This window comes from Vanellus vanellus (assembly GCF_965231255.1).
Source record: "Vanellus vanellus genome assembly, chromosome: 2".
NCBI lineage: Eukaryota > Metazoa > Chordata > Aves > Charadriiformes > Charadriidae > Vanellus > Vanellus vanellus.
The window spans coordinates 22,435,501-22,452,529 of record NC_138906.1 but is presented as its reverse complement, the minus strand read 5'-3'; the positions used below and the strand labels follow the sequence as shown (position 1 = coordinate 22,452,529).

At 38.7% G+C, this 17,029-nt stretch overlaps 1 protein-coding gene across 1 annotated transcript in view; it reads left to right on the top strand.

Moving 5' to 3' along the window:
• MALRD1 (MAM and LDL receptor class A domain containing 1) overlaps positions 1–17,029 on the top strand; it is a gene marked incomplete at both ends in the record, with an annotated part of 280,930 nt that overhangs the window by 42,498 nt on the left and 221,403 nt on the right. Inside the window, 4 exons of the mRNA XM_082479776.1 lie at positions 2,379–2,525; positions 6,309–6,418; positions 12,258–12,425; positions 13,473–13,602. Of these exons, the coding sequence (XP_082335902.1) occupies positions 2,379–2,525; positions 6,309–6,418; positions 12,258–12,425; positions 13,473–13,602 (555 nt within the window). The remainder of the gene's footprint in view (positions 1–2,378; positions 2,526–6,308; positions 6,419–12,257; positions 12,426–13,472; positions 13,603–17,029) is intronic.

The following is a 17,029-nucleotide window of genomic DNA, read 5'->3' as shown; positions in this document are numbered from 1 at the left end:
GCACCCCTTAAGTTTTTTAGAATTAAGTAGGGATAAAATTTAAGTGAAACTCTTAAGTCAGACAAAAGGGTTTAACTTACGTTTATAGTCTAACTATTCCCTAACATATTAATACTTTTAAAAATGAAGTGTTACTTCCAGAAACTACATATGGGGGAACACTTGGGCTTGGTAAGTGACGCTGGCCCTGTGTCTCTGCATGACTGTTGCTATAGAGCTTGTAATTTAAAAAAAAAAAAAAAGTGTAATGGTCAACATTATCACAATTTAGTAAACTGGAGCCACATTTTTTATTCCCATCCCCCCCCCCCCCCTCCCCCCACCCCCAAAAAAAAAAAACCACCCCAAATAAACAACACACCACCATGAATGTTCTTCCTACCTTTATAATTGTGTTCAGATTTGAATAAAGTTTGAAAAAATGACTGGGCAAAATAATTTTTGATTTGGAATTACATCTTTTTCTGTGTGCATGTCTTTTTTTTATTTTTCCCACTGCTTGTACATTCAATGTAAAAGATGATGTTTATACATTTCTTTCTAATCCATAGTGTTGGAAGAAATTGTACTGGTGGCTTACCAATGTAAGAAATGATGATTTCACCAGACTTCTCCTTTTCCTGTTAAACATCAAGGGCAGTGATGGGCTCCGTCTGGTCACAGCCTTGCTGCTTCACCAGTTCTTTTAGTGTACAATTTCCAAATGTAGCTTCAACAGTCAGCTCTTCACTCTGAGCCAGTGAAAAGCCCCGAGCCTGGTATTGAGCCACATTAAATGATAACAGATCAGGTGTCACCAGGACATGAAAGATGTTGTTCACATTACGATAACAACTCTTCTCAGAGTCCTATGTACCTCTAGTTAAAAGAAAATAATAATTAAAAGAAAAATCCCATGCTAAATACCTTGTTGAGCTGTAAAATATTAATCGTTAGTACTGTATTGATTTCTCTTTCATATTTAAACCATTATTTTAACTTTTGCTTGGCATTTTCCTTCCAGGAACAGTTTTTTGGTTGCTTAGTATGCTTTGTGTCTACGAGGTCATTTATTGATGTCTTTTTGGATATTACTATGCAGGCACTGCAATCAGTTTCTTATTCAGAAGACCTTTTGAAGGGTTCAGGGAAGCCCAAGGAAAGCTATTTTTAAGCAAAGAATGTTTGCTTTTTTGTGTCACGTTGGTTCTCTCAAGACCACTTAGCTAAGGAAAGCACAATGCCTAGACGTAGCACTAATTACCGTACAGCAAAACAGTCTTTGATATCTGTGTGCATATTCTACCTTAATGTATTAGGAATTGAAGTTTAATTAACAAGGTACCTTGCCAAAAGCATAAGAATTCTGAAATTAAAAAAGTCAAATAAGTTTCCTGTTTAACTAATATACTGCACTAAACAGAAAAAGATGTTCCATTGAATTTTAATGTATATAGTGAATCCATATAGGAGATATTGATATTTGTGATTTATTTTGTACCTTGGGATTTAACTGCTCAAATAACCTTTTTATGAGGAAGATCTTTACTATGGAGATTTACTACCGTGGTGCTTCAAAAAAGAAGCATTTAATTTTGGTTTTGTGCAATCTGAAAATTGGAGTAATATGTATAATCATGTCTGAGGCTGACATGGTGGGATAAATGTGCCATGAAGTCTGGAAAGTGCCAAGTATAGTTCAAAAGCAATTTTTACAATTGTGATATGTGACCCGAAGAGTTAAGCGTAGCACTTTGTGAAGCTGTTCTGGACTAGGAAAGAAAATGCTTTGATTATATTATTTTGTTACCAAAATATTTAATTTCATTCAAGAAATGAAAGAGTGTGTGAGATTGTATGACAGTTTAAGTTGGTCTAACCCATACAAACTGAGAAAATGGTCTTTTACTTTGCAATAAAAATTTCTAGGAGACCTAAATAATTCATAAATTTAAATCTCATTTTCAAAAATAAATTAAGTGGAAGCTTAATTCATCTTTACTTTCAGTGCATTTAAAGCACTAAATAAATTTGATTTTTTTCCACTTATTCATAATTAAATTTAGAGTAAAATTCATCTTTTAAAAATATACAATATTGCTTTCATAATTGATCAGCAGCCTATGTACAGGCCTCATATTTAATTTGATATAGTTTATTCTCTTATAGGTGGTTCCCTTCATGGTTCTGAGTTTGATTAAGAAGAGAAGGGCCTGCCTGACCTGCTACCTGTACTCTAGAACTTTTTGTCCATCATAATAATGGCCTTTCAGTGAACCATACCAGCACCTTTTTAAGACTCCCTGTACATCCAAATACAAACCAGTCATAGCTCTGGCATTAAACTGTTGTAGTAAATTCAACTTAATGATTGCTTGTTGTTGTTTTTCTTACAACAGCTAATTACACTATATGCGGTTTTGAGACTGACCTCTGTGGATGGAAGCCGCTAAGCCTGGGTGACGCTGACTGGAACATAATGAAAGAACAGGCTCCCCTTGACGGGACACTCCCTGGCAGAGGTCGTACAACTAATGCTGGACATGGTGAGATTTCTTTTAATATTGTTATTTTCCTCCTTATGTGATCAGTATCTGTAATTTTAAATGGTGACAGACAGATAATAAAAACTGATTTGAAAATGGATGCTACATATTACGTGTATAATGTAGGTAACATGCCACAGAAAGCTGTTTTTTTGGGTTGCTATTTCTTAGATATGATTTGGTTACTATGCCATTGTAAGCTTCATTTTTTGCCGGGACAATCAGTGAGGAAATGAGACTTGATGCAGCCTTAATTTTTTGAGATACTGACCTTTGAACTGACATAGCTAACTTTGTTCACACAAAGTTAGGGGGGCTGCCCGGCAGAAAAGGACCTGGGGGTGTTGGTGGACAGCTGGCTGAATATGAGCCAGCAGTGTGCCCAGGTGGCCAAGAAGGCCAACAGCATCCTGGCTTGTATCAGGAATAGTGTGGTGAGCAGGACTAGGGAAGCGATCATCCCCCTGTACTCGGCACTGGTAAGGCCCCACATCGAGTACTGCGTTCAGTTTTGGGCCCCTCACTAAAAGAAGGACATTAAGGTGTTGGAGCATGTCCAGAGAAGGGCTACAAAGCTGGTGAGGGGTCTGGAGGACAAATCTTATGAGGAATGACTGAGGGAACTGGGGTTGTTTAGCTTGGAGGAGGCTGAGGGGAGACCTTATCACCCTCTACAAGTACCTGAAAGGAGGTTGTAGAGAGGTGAGGGCTGACCTCTTCTCCCTGCAGACAAGTGATAGGATGAGACTAAATGGATTCAAGTTATGTCAGGGAGGTTTAGATTGGATATTAGGAAGCATTTTTTCACTGAAAGGGTTATTAAACATTGGAATAGGCTGCCCAGGGAGGTGGTGGATTCGCCATCCCTGGAGGTGTTTAAAAAAAGGGTAGATGTGGTACTTGGGGACATGGTTTAGAAGTTTGGTTTTTTTTCAGGGTAGGTTAATGGTTGGAGTTGACGATCTTAAAGGTCCCTTCCAACCTCAGCAATTCTAGGATTCTATATCATAAGCATATTTGTATCGAATATTCACACAGGGACCATTCTTTAAAATATTATTTGGACAAAATATGACTGTAACTCTTTGTAGAGTGCAGGTAAATTAGTCAGTTTTGTCTGGAGTCTAGAATAATTATAATGTTCTATGAACAGTTGTTCTTCCTTCAGCCCATAGTTGCTATACAATGCATTCAGCTGGAAAAAGTTTATTCCAGTGGTTTTAAAGTATTTTTCCAAAACAAAAATGTTATTATAGTGTACTGTATAAAACTAAAGCTGGCTAGCATGTTTATCATTATCAAATAATATTGGTAAATATTTCAAAATCACATATAATGTAATTAGCTGTTGTAAGAAGAACAATAAGCGATCATTAGGTTGAATGTACTATAACAGTTTAATGCCAGAATGCCAGAGCTATGACTGGTTTGTATTTGGATGTACAGGGAGTCTTAAAGAAGTGCTGGAGATTAGATTACTTTAAAATCTGGGTTACAGTTCAATAGTCCTTTAAGTTAATTTTTTTTAATGATGCATATCGTCTTACAACCTGACCTCCTCATTCTCTCCCCTGTTCATGCTAAAGGAATGTGAACTATTAAGTATTTAATCTCAAGCATTTAAAGGTAGAGGAATTCCAGCATTAAAATTCACCTGAGCAAACCCTAGTGTGGTGTGAGTATGCGTGTGCACGCTATATAATAATTCCAACTGCATGATCATCTGCCTTTTTTCCCACTTGTCCCCAAGTTGCACCAAAGTTGCTGTTCACTTTCTCAGCAGCTATTTGATATTTCATTTTATTGTTTCTCTAGAGTGGCACTTGATCTGCATTACTGCATTGTCTGCAAACATTACTGTGTCACAGCTTCCAAACTCTCACACCTCCAGAGAAGGGCATGGATATGCCTGTGTCTTTCCCATGTGGGTTATTCTAGGTGCTGGTGAGATCTGAGGTGTAATGTGGTCATAATGAAGGCTGCTGGTAGAAACATCTGCTCTGCAGCCTAAGCAGCATGTTAAATTACCCCGTATGGAGCTATGTGCTGCTGCACTTAAGCTGCTTTGATACCTGAATCATTACAAGTTAGGTTCACACCTTTATACGTCGCTGCAAGTTGAAGCCTCAAGCAGATCTTGAGGTTACCATGCAGCACCGCTCAAGCCCAGTAACGATGCATTCCCCATATAAGTTAGTGCAAAGGTCTTTCTGAGGTGGTTTTGAACCCGTCTATCACTGTGCCTGCTACAGCCACATCACGGCTTTAGAATTAGGCTTCCAGAATTTGAACACATTTTTGCCAACGTTAAATCAAGGTCCTTCAGGTTGCAACAGTTGCCTGTGATACCGCAGAGTGTTCGTCTCTCTTCTCTCCTGGGGAGGGCAGCAGCAAATTTTGATTAATGAAGATCTTAACAAGGCTACTGTAGAGGCTCAGCTGCAAATTAAAAGAGGATCCTTTGAAGTACTCTTGCATTCCAATGAGGGGAGCTTCCCTGGCGCTGCGGAGAGCAGCACGCCGGTCTGTATAAGGAGCTGTAACGGTCACCTCTTTGTGCCAGCCTTGCTAAAACGATGAGATTATTCACGTGGGGCTGGACTTAACCCTCTGCTTCATTACGTATCCATGGGAAATAAATGGCTAAGGAGTATGACTGTGGCAGCACAATAGCTGATTTTCCAAGATGTAAGGCAATATGTGCAATATCAATGCGCAAACAAGACTGAGCCTTTAGTGTTGTTTTGCATAGACTTTCATGAAAAAGTCTCAGTATTCAGCGAAGGCAGCACTGACGGCATTCAAAATATGCTGCTTTAGGGCCCCTTGAAGATGTTTATCCTTCCCTACCTTTGTCTGAAGCACATCTGCTGTAGTTCAAATCCAAAGGCAGTTCGTTTGCCAGAGTTCAGATTAGATCTTTAATTAAGCTTTCATCCCCACTAGCACAGACAACAATGTCAAGTCTGTGGACCCCATGAGAAAATATAGCTTATTCCATTGGCTCCCATGCTCTGCAACATTGTTAGCGTGCTTAAAACTGGCTGGGCTGTGCCGACAGTGAATACTGTACCCTAAAGGAAATTAATTTTTGTTCTAAATTCTGTTTGAACCATTATTTAAGCCAATTAAAATGTGTCCTTTAGGGATCCCAGCTGAGGTCTATGGTGTTTGATCTCCAGGCTGCTCTGTGTTGCAGCTCCTGGAGTCCCTACGCTCTCCCCAGCCCGTGCGGAGAGCGGAAGGACACCATGTGGAGGCGATGGGAAGTAGTAGTAGTGTTTGGAGGATGAGGGTCTCAAGTTTTTTTGCCTAAACAAGGGCAGATAAAAAAACACATCCAGTGGGTCTGCACAGTATTGTCCTCACAGAAGCAGCGTCTGAACTCCCTTTGCAGTGCTCTGTATTTACTTCCTCAGGTTTAAGCGCTTGCAGGCACCACGACCGGGCGCCCTTAGCAATGGCTGCCCAAATGCTCCTTTTTCTTTCACCCTCTTTCCTCATTTTTGGACTCAGTCATATTAATTTTACTGTGGAGGAAAGAGAAATGAGTGTTTAGCAATTCTATTTTGTCTTTGCCTACGTAGATGCTGGTTGTCGCAGCCTGTTCCAAGACCCTCCTCGTTGTCCACAGAGACTGAACTGACGTCAAAGCTGTCTCGTTTGTTTACATTTATGAATAAGCTTTACGTGCCTCATGGAACACACAGTTACCTCTCTGAGGTAGCTATTTGCCATTGGAGCATGACATATTTCTCATATTTCTTTGATTTTTGTTTACAGGAGCATTCATTTACTTCAGTGCCTCACATCAGATGAACGCAAAGATGGCCATGTCTCATCTGGGGAGCCCTATCCTTGTCAAGCTGTCCCCTGGGCTTTCCTGCTGCCAGGTAACACTCTGATATTAACTGTCCCCACCTTTGAAAGCTATCACTCATCTGATGTGCAGATATGGATTTCTTCATGCTGTAAGTGTTGCTGCTGAAAAACTGGCTCCATTTCAATACCATCGGAAGGAGTTAGAGACTGATTCGTTGGGAGGAGGGAGATGCAGCGGGCTTTTTACTGCTTTGCTGCCAGATTTTTATATCTGATTATTATCTGCCAGGTGACTCAGATTTAAGGCTGTGCTTCAGGTTTTTGTAGGCTGTGTCAAACCAAGCTGGACAATAACGTCAGGGCCATATTAATTCCCAGTCAAAGCAGCCTGACTTTCAAGCGAACGCTGGCAGAGAGTCACGCTGGCATCTGTAGGCAGGAAAGACTTACGTATCCAACGTCCCGTAACAGGACACCTGTGGTCTGAAGTCACTATATAGATTATGTTGGTGTGACCAGAGAGAGTTAGAATCATAGAATCATAGAATTGTCTAGGTTGGAAGAGACCCTTGGGATCATCGAGTCCAACCATCTACCCTACTCTACAAAGTTCTCCCCTACACCATATCCCCCAACACCACATCTAAACGTCTCTTAAACACATCCAGGGATGGTGACTCAACTACCTCCCTGGGCAGTCTATTCCAATGCCCGACCACTCTTTCTGTGAAAAATTCTTTCCTAATGTTCAGTCCAAATCCACCCTGTTGGAGCTTGAAGCCATTCCCTCTTGTTCTGTCATTAATTACCTGTGAGAAGAGACCAGCACCAACCTCTCTACAGTGTCCTTTCAAATAGTTGTAGAGAGTGATGAGATCTCCTCTCGGCCTCCTCCTCCTCAAACTAAACAGGCCCAGCTCCTTCAACCACTCTTCATAGGATTTGTTTGCGAGGCCCTTCACCAGCTTCGTTGCCCTCCTCTGCACTCACTCCAGCACCTCGATACCTCTCTTGTATTGAGGTGCCCAAAACTGGACACAATACTCGAGGTGTGGCCTCACCAGTGCTGAGTACAGGGGCACAATCACCTCCCTACTTCTGCTGGCCACGCTATTTCTAATACAAGCCAGGATGCCGTTGGTTTTCTTGGCCACCTGGGCACACTGCCGGCTCATATTCAGCCGCTTGTCAATTAGAACCCCCAGGTCTCTTTCTGCCAGGCAGCTTTCCAGCCACACCTCCCCAAGCCTGTAGCGCTGCATGGGGTTATTGTGGCCCAAGTGCGGAACCTGGCACTTGCCCTTAGTGTCATTGGCTACCATGCTTCAGACAGGTACTAAATTTTAATCGGTTGTTCGAGGAAGATGCTTCTTAAGCTGATCGGTGCAGTACTGGAGAGTTTGCCTTGAAGTGCTTTTTTTGTCAAATGTCTTGTGGGTCTGTGGAGGGATGCAAATGATACCAGCCAGGATGGTGGCTGATCTGAGAAACTAGAAAGCTACCTGGAAAAAATGGGTCAGGAGGGCTGAAAAATAGAAAAGTCTTAGATGAAAAATGAAAACACAGTTTTATAACCGGAATGTTGGAATTTTCAACAAAATACCTATTTTTATAACAGAACTTGAAGAAATATATAATTATATTATTAAAGAACATAATACAAGAAAACATTCCTAACTGTACTTTTGTTTATCCTTTTGGCCACTGAATAAAGTAAATAGATGCTGTAGAGTTTTATAAGTTTGGAGGGTTGTTTGTTTGTTTGTTTGTTTGTTTTCTGAGGCATTTTTTGTTTTCTATTCTGTAACTTTTCAAAGTTATGTCATATTGAGGAAAAGCTAAGTTGCATAGTTATAGTGTCATGTTTTTTTCTGCTACTGCATAATGCCTCCTGACTTAAGAAGTCACAGACAAGAAAAGGAAAAGATAGGGAGAGCTTGCCAAAACAATTCTACTGTGTTCAGTGGCAAAAAAAAAAGGCTTTATAGAAACCAATTAAAATTTAGACTGGTTGCTTAATTTTTCAGACTCAATGTAGAATAGGAACTGTAATTTCACTTAGGAAAACTTTTTTAGAAAATAAAAATGTCAGAAAACAATGTGTGGAGGAACTGCATTTAAAAGGCCCAACAAATAGCAAGATTTTATTCCAGCAGGACCTAAGCTGCTTAGTTTTTTTCTAGCGTAAGGGGCCTAAAACAAGTGTTAGCTTAGATAAATCTGTTTTACTGGAGACTGTAGCCGACTTGGACTGTGCACATCAATGAGTCACCAGATCTCAGCTGAATAGTTGCGACTTGCAGCTGAGTAGAAGCCTCTTAAATGATTTCAGAACAGCACCTTGCTGTCACTTAATGCACTCTCTCAGTTCTTAATCCTCACATGGCTTCTTAGTGTTGTAAAGAATCAGAAATTAAATAGATGCAGAACGAAATCGAGAAAAATGCTGCTGCAGGGAACACAGAAGGCCTCTCAGCATCCCATCGGAGCCCTGTGTGGTGCATTACTCCTGGGATACCAACAGCCTTTGTACACACAGTGGATTTGTTCAGGCAGTTCCAGACCTTTTTTATAGACTTTGATACTGAGTAGATAAGCACCTTTCAAGTTCAGATTAACTTATCTTGGAATCCCTTAAGGTGAACTGGGCACAACTGGTATGTGAATCAATGAATCACTCTGGTTAGACCTATTGCAGAGTTTGGTCTGCATTCAAAACGAAGACAAATGCTGCAGGGATGCAGATATATTTCTCTAGTTCAACATCAGAAAATAAACTATTTTTCATTTTGAGTATGCACCTATTGAATATATTTAAAGTTCCCAGATTCAACAAAAAATAGGGCAACTTCTTATCCAGCTATACGTGTCTGAAAAGAGAGTGTTTTTGAAGACTGGAAGCCTGGCTTTCTGCCACATTTTCCCTGCAGAGTTTTATTTCTGGGAAAGAGCAAGGAGTAGGGGTTGCTCATTAGGATGTGTATTGGTGTGTTATGCTCTCTGCGTATAAATGTGAGATGTTGCCCTCTGTTGGATGTCCCACTGAGAGGATAAAAAGATCTACATAAAGAGATCTATGTTTATTAATAGCTTTACAAGTTCTTTGGCTCCAGTTGTTTAAAAAAAAAAAGAAAAAAGAAAGAAAGAAAATTGGAGTTGAGGGATAACAGTTTTGTATTGTGCCTTACTGGCTAATTGAAGCTGAGAAGTAACTTCTTTCTGCAGCTTCTTGTAGTTGAGTCTTTCTGTAGATGTCAGCTGAGAAACATCTTCATTTAGCTCATTTTTGGAGTTGTGGAAGTAAATTTCTAGTCCTAGCTCTCTGTTTAGGGCTCTTTAATGGACAGAGTATTCATTGTAAAGTAGAACACGTAGGCATAGAGAGGGAGGGTAATTTTATTTCTTATGTAATGAAAACACAAATTTGTTTGAAAAGCTGTTTTATAAACAAAAACCTTACATCCAGATTGTTTAGGATATAGCTCTTCATTTTGAAAAGTGTTTGTATACCTGATGCTTTGTACTCCTTAAGATTTCTAGTAGGAGAAAAAAAGTTACATGAAAGTATTTCAATTTATTAATAAGTCTTGAGATTCTTTTATATAATACACAATTTTCATGAGCGGGGAAAAAAGAAACACTATGGGAAATGGAGAGGCCAAGCCCACCAGCCATGAAGCCAGAGGATATTCAAAAGTAACAGTGTGTTGTAACAAAAATTTTTCCACCAGTAGCCACTGATCTACCTTTTACTATGTAACACAAGCAAAAAGAAACTCTCCCCTCATATTGTGTCTTTGGTGTATTTGCCAATTTTATGGCTAAATTCAGGTCCAGAATTGAAAGGTAGGGAATCCACATGTATGATGATTTTCTGATTATTAGTCAATGATTTGAATGTAAGGAGTTCTTAAATTCATCAGTCCTGTTCTTCAACTTGTTTGGCACACTAAGGGTCTACAGCTTTAGAAAAGACACTAATATGATAATTTACTGAAGAAAAGACTCCTCTCAGAGTCTGGTAACTCTTCAACTACTATTTTCCCTGAAAGCAATAAAGAAATAAATAAATTTTATAAAAGAAGATGTCTCGGGGACAAACAAGGAGAAGATGTGTGGAAGGGGACATTGTTTGGGACAAGGCTGGAGACGCACCTGTGGAAGGAGGTGGTCCATGCTGGAGGAGGTACAGTTTGGAGAGGACTGCACCTGTGGGTGACCCACGTTGGGACAGAGACACCCCCAAGAGACTGTGGCTGTGGGTGACACATGTTGGGGTGGGAACGTCTCAGAGAGACTGTGGCCTGTCAAAGCCCTGAGGTGAAGCAGAGGAAGAAGAGTAAGAAGCAGTGAGCAGGGAAGGGAACTTGTAGGGAACGCCAGAAAGAACCCGTTGCTCACATGCTCAACCTCCTGCTCCACCTGTTGCCTCACAAAAGAAATTGGGTAAAACTGAGTGTAACCTGCAGCAAAAGTAAGGGAAATTAAGACTAGGAAGGGAAATGTTCGATTTAAACTGGCCTGGGGAAGAGGGGGGAAAGGTGTTTGCTGAAATGTGTGTTTAAGAATTTGTTTCCCTTTTCCTTTTTTCTCAGTAGCCCAACCAGTGATTAGAATTTTTTATTTAATTCACAGTAAATTAAATTAAGTAAAAATTACAACACCACCCTGAGGCTGTTTTGCCTGTTACAGTCCCTCATATAATGCATTTCTACAACCCGTACAGCCTATTGTGTCAGCTGTCTTGCTCAAATAAAAGACTTCAATTGTTTCATGTCTAACTGAAAGCTGGATAACGCATGCATCTGTGTCTGCCCTGGGGCTAAAGATGGGTTTTCTTGTATTTGTTATTGTCTTGCAAAAAAATACGCTTCATTTGGCTGTTACCCTAAATGTTGTGTATTCTCTGTTTAAAAGTTGATATAACATGAAAAAATAAAAGGAAACTTTCTCTTTGTAGTGTGATGATCCAAGATTCACAGTGTAAAATCATACAAAGATGGGCAGAGAATTGGGTGGGAAGAGCTAGTTTTACAGCTTTTGGTTTACCTTCACAAAGGTTCAAGTATTATTCAAGGCTTTTGCAGGGAAGTAAAACAGCTGTAGTTGAAGAAATTTTTGTCATTCACTCTGTGAAGAAGCAGGAAGGACTCACGGTGGGGGGGGACGAATAGTCTGAAAATCTTATTTCTTCCCTGCAGTTTTCAGCTGAATTTTGTCTGGACAGTACTTAAATAAATAAATAAAATAAAATAAAATAAAAATTAATGCATCAGGTTTACTCTGTATTTCAAGACAAGCGTAGTGAACTGGTGTTCTCACTGCTTTCTGATCTTTTCTGCTTGGCAAGCTATTTTTTGTAACCTCATCCACCTACAGTTGCTGTTTTTTGAGCTCATATATTGGTCAATCCACTTGTTCTGAGAGATCAATAGATTATTTTAAACATCTGTCTTCAGGTAATTTTCATTTGTGTTGCTTGTGGAAATAGAAGATTAGGCTTCTTTCATATAAGCAGCTTGACTGTTGCGCTTCTGAGATTAACATACTTATGAAGCTGTCCTATATTCAGCATTTCTGAAGAAAAATAATCTTTGAGAAGTTTCTAAGCCCTTACTAAGCTAAAAAGAGTTAAGAGAGGTCATATCAGTTGGTCTGCATAAGTTGACGGATACAAGTTAAAAGTAAGTTTTAAAAATAAACTTTACTTTTAATTCTGGTTTTATCTTTGGACGTTATACTGCTCCTCAGCATACCATAGTTTTGTACATCTCTTTCTTTTATGCCAAAGCTGTGTTTAGACCTGTCATGCTATTCTATGTTATAATGTATGTATATGAATTAGCACTGAATTTATTGAAGATTTGAGATAGAGTTTTTAAAGTGCTTCATTGAAAACTCTTTCAACAGGTAAGATTTTGGTACCAGTTATCTCAGGATTCCCAGCTTTCTGTCTTTAAGAGAACTGCATCAGACGGAAGTTTGGAAAAATTGCGTGACATTTCAGGATTACCTGAGATGCAGTGGACAAAAGTGAATATACCTGTAGAAAGTGCAGCTGAGGACGTACCTTTTCAGGTAATTAGAAATTACATTTACATTGCTTTCAAAAAATTACTCTAATTTGGCCTTTAGAATTCATTTACTTTCATAATAAAATATAAAGAGACCTTCTATTCTTTAATGCTCATATAAAAAAGAATTCCATTTAGCTCTTTCAGTAGATGTAGCTATTAAAGAACATCACTATTGTTTCAGTATTTTGTACATTAAGATCAACTTTTTGTAATAAAAATCAAGTAGCAATAATGTAGTAGCTTTTATAAAGTGAACTTGCTATAAAAAATGCAGATGCTTCAATTTACAGCATTGATCACACAAAAAATTAGCAATTTTTCGAGTTTCATTTTATTTTTACAAAATCTTAGCTGCTACAGTTTATTAAAACTTAGACAGGAACTGTTAGGGGAACCATCAACTCAAATATAAGGATTCAGCAAATCAAAATTCCAGTTTTGGTCTCTTTAATTTACGTCTCATCTATAAAATGGTCTAAAAGAAAGGGCACTCAATTCTCATTATCTGTAAGGTATGACTGAACTTTACTTCCTTTTATGAACTCTTGAATATTTCCTTGTCTTTACAAATGCGTCCTTACAGTCCCTACACTTACTGTACCATACGTTGTTTACTTCAGCAGGCATAGTACAGATGCACACAAATACATGGAGTTGTAAACCATCATATTTGGTAACCCTGAATAGCTCATTTTTAAAAGTGTGGAACTTTTAATGGTTCAGACAGGAAAACAGTTCATTCAAGTAGTGATGGCTTGTACCAGTTTAGATTGCAACAAGGTCACCTGGGTTGTGTAACTTTCCGTGATTAAAGGTAGTTATGGCTTTGACAGTTGAGGAGTGAATTTATGACTTTGGTCAAATCTCAATTGTAGTTTTTTCCTGGCTGGTATTCAGAGTTGGTTGTAGGCATTATTTACTTCCTGAGCAGACGTAGTAAATTATAAAGGAATATATATATATATATATATATATATATATATATGCGTGCGTGTGTCTTTTCATTATGTCACCTTTAATGAGCTAATTTACTTCTTTATCTTTAAAGATTATTTTACGAGCTACCGTTCTTACAAGAAATGCTACTGTTGCTATTGATGACATCAGTATAACAGAGGAATGTGGAGTTGTGAATAAAACCCTTCCGGGCATCGGCCAAGAAAGTGAAGGCAAGTTCTGTGGTTTTCCAAACATTTTACCCAATGTCTGTTGTGTATAACTGTGATTCAACCGACAACCTGAAGATACCTTTAAAAAGGTAGGGGACAGTCTGAGGAAAAACTTCATCTGCTGTAATCAGTCACCTATAACGAAGACTCTCATCCTGTGTTACACACTAGCTGCTATAAGTATATAGTTTGTACTAGCTCTGTGAAGTAAGCTGTGGTGGAAATTTCCAGATACCACTTACTATATAGTACCTGCCCACATTCACACTTGGATGCAGAGACATAAGCAAAGCGTTTTATACTTTCTACTGAAGAGCAAATTCCACTGCATTATCTTTAGGGCAAGAGGGTGCTCCCATCCTTACTGTCAAACATCTGACATACAGTAAGTGCACACCAAACTTGTCTGTGTACCCTCACGCTGTAATCTTGAAGTGCAAATGGCTGGAAATATAAAATAACTGTAACCTTCTGTCAAACTGCTGCTTCTGGAATATTAATGACTACTTTTCTAAAATGACACTGGCGCACACGCAGCCAGTGGTAACACTGACGGGTTATACCCAGCAGATATCTGACTTTCTTCCTTACTGGAAAATTTAAAGGCATAATAAAAAAAAAAAAATCAGTGTGGTGTTTTTAAGGCTTCTCTGATCCCTATTTACAGTTTGGTTGGTGGTAGCTAGGTATTTGAAGAAACATTAGTTTACTTTAATAATTTTCCCTACGACTTCCCTGTTTATCCATCAGTCATGGAGATATTTTTAGCAGGGAGGGCTTTTCAAATAAAAAAGGTCATCCTGGATAACAGTAAGAGTATTGAAATAAGCTAAGTTAAAAAAAAAAAAAAAAAAGAAAAGATGCATGTCATTCCTCTCACTCGTGCTCCTTCCAGAAATCTACTGAAGAAAAAAACAATAGTCCTTGGCTTTTGGTTTTCCCATTCATTGAAATTTGGGATGTTTTCTGATGTGCGGTTTGAGGCACATCAAACATTTGGCTTCTTGGAATTTTCATTGTGAGCTGAACACAGAGAAAAAAACGCCACAGCAAATTTTTTTTTCTGAAAGACCTGCTCCCGACTGCGGGACAAACAGAAGGCTGCGGTACACAGCACCCCACCTCTGAACTGGAGCCTGGCCGTGTAACTTTAAGGGGTTTTTGATAAATTTTCACACAAGTGTTTGAATATTGTGGAGAGTAAAATATAATCTAAGAGCATCAGACAGTAATATGTTGTGGTATAATCTATCATAGGTGATAATACGTTCCATATGCTTTGTATGTTAATACATTCAAAGAAGATAAAAAATTCTTTTTAGAATTTTATATACATGTGTATTTACTTATATTTTCTTTTCTGAATTTTAAGGGGAAACAGAATTTGCAGACGCTAATTCTTCATCTTTTTACTGTCCACTGGGACATTTTGCATGTGGGGATGGACAATGTATTTCATCTGACAAATTTTGTGATTTCACACCTGACTGTTCAAATAACCGTGATGAAGCCAAGTGCCGTAAGTGAAAATTTTAAAAAAACAGGTTGTTAGGCTCCTGTGACTGTTTGTTTGTCCTACTTGCCAGGCTTTTGTGACTTCATAAATGTATTTTAATTAACAGTAAAAGCTCTTGAGAAATACTTACTTCTTTTTGATACTGTTCTGATTTTTTCCCTATTATTTTGTGATTCTGTGATTCTGTGATTATTTTCTGTAGCAACAACTTCTCTCTTAGCATTAAAACTGGAAAAAAGGTCTTTGATTAATTATTTAGTGGAAAGTGTTGCTTAAAATGCAGTATTTTATTTTATAACCCTTAAGATGCTAAAGATAAGGTACAGTGTTATACTGAATAAGGTCTTAATCTGTAAGATATTGGAAGCTGATTCAAGAATCCATTGTAAAATAAACCAAACAGAAGTTGTGTGCACACGTTTGCCCTCACACATACAAAATTACGCTAAAAAAAAAGTGAGGAAAATTTGTTACACTTGTATAAATTTGGAAATTCTGATACCAATGTGTAAGATGCCTCCTCTTAAAGGGTAGATGGTCCTGCAGTTAAACCCAAGAAACAGTGAGACAGAAAACATAAAAAATGCAGTGGTCACAGACTCACGTTCAAATTGTCTGTTTTGTATACTTAATTTTGATGTGAAGATTCCACAGATGGACTGGTAAATAAAGCATCTGTGCACAGACATGGTCGAAGACATAATTTAGGCTGTGTCAACATTTTCTATTCGGATGTGCTGTGACTCCTGTCTGGGCTACGTGCCTGGTTTTTCTCTGCATGGAAACTAACATGTGGGAAAATAGAGGGAGGTGGTGCGCCTTGGATTCCTTCTCCAGTGTGCAGCCAGGAGAGAGATTGGAAATGTTTTGTGGCCTCTAATACATAGCTTCAAAAATCTTTTTTGATTCATTCAATTACCTGCTCTGCATAAGAAATCATGGTTATGTTTCCTTCTTTGAAAATGAGTCTCTTGTTTTTGCATTGAACTATCAACTATGCTATAAAAGCCGTGATGTATTTTCAAAATGAGTTGCCATGAGCAATATTTAGTTCAGTTGGCTTTTTTTTTTTAAAATAGAGCATGATGGTTTCTAGCATTCTCACAAATAACAGAAATATTGTAGAAAAGATCTTTATAATATTTTTTGACTGTGCTGTTTTATTGCAATGGCTTCAGCTTGGATAGAATTGACTTTCTTACTAGCAGCTGGTACGGTGTTATGTTTTGGTTTTAGGATCAGAATGGTATTGATAACGCACTAATGTTTTTAGTTGTTGCTAAGCAGTCAAGGCCTTTTCTGCTCTTCATACTGCCCCGCCAGTGGGTGGTCTGGGAGTGCACGGAAAGTTGGGAGGGGACAGAACCGGGAGAGCTGACCCCAGCTGACCACAGGGATCTCCCATACCATGTGACGTCATGCTTGAGGTCATGCTTGAGTTACAGTGTTTGTCTTCCCAAGTAACTGTTATGTGTGACGGAGCCCTGCTTTCCTGGGGATGGCTGAACACCTGCCTGCCGATGGGAGGCAGTGAATGAATTCCTTGTTCTGCTTTGCTTGCGTGCATGGCTTTTGTTTTACTTATTAACCCATCTTTATTTCAACCCATGAGTTTCTGCACTTTCACTTTTCTGGTTCTCTCCCCCATCCTATTGAGGGGAGAGTAAGCAAGTGGTTGCATATTCCTGGTTGTCAGTTAGGGTTAAACCACAACAGTTATACATCACAAAGCATGAACTTCTTTCACGGTGCTAATGCAATCCACAATCAATGCATATCTTTATAGTTTTTCTTAGGAAAATTGAGAGGTGCTGCTCAGATAAATAAAAATTAATTTGACTTTTAGCAGATAAAATCAATAATTACATCTTCTATTTGTAGTCATGCAATATCTCTACAGTTTTAGTATCCATTCTTTCT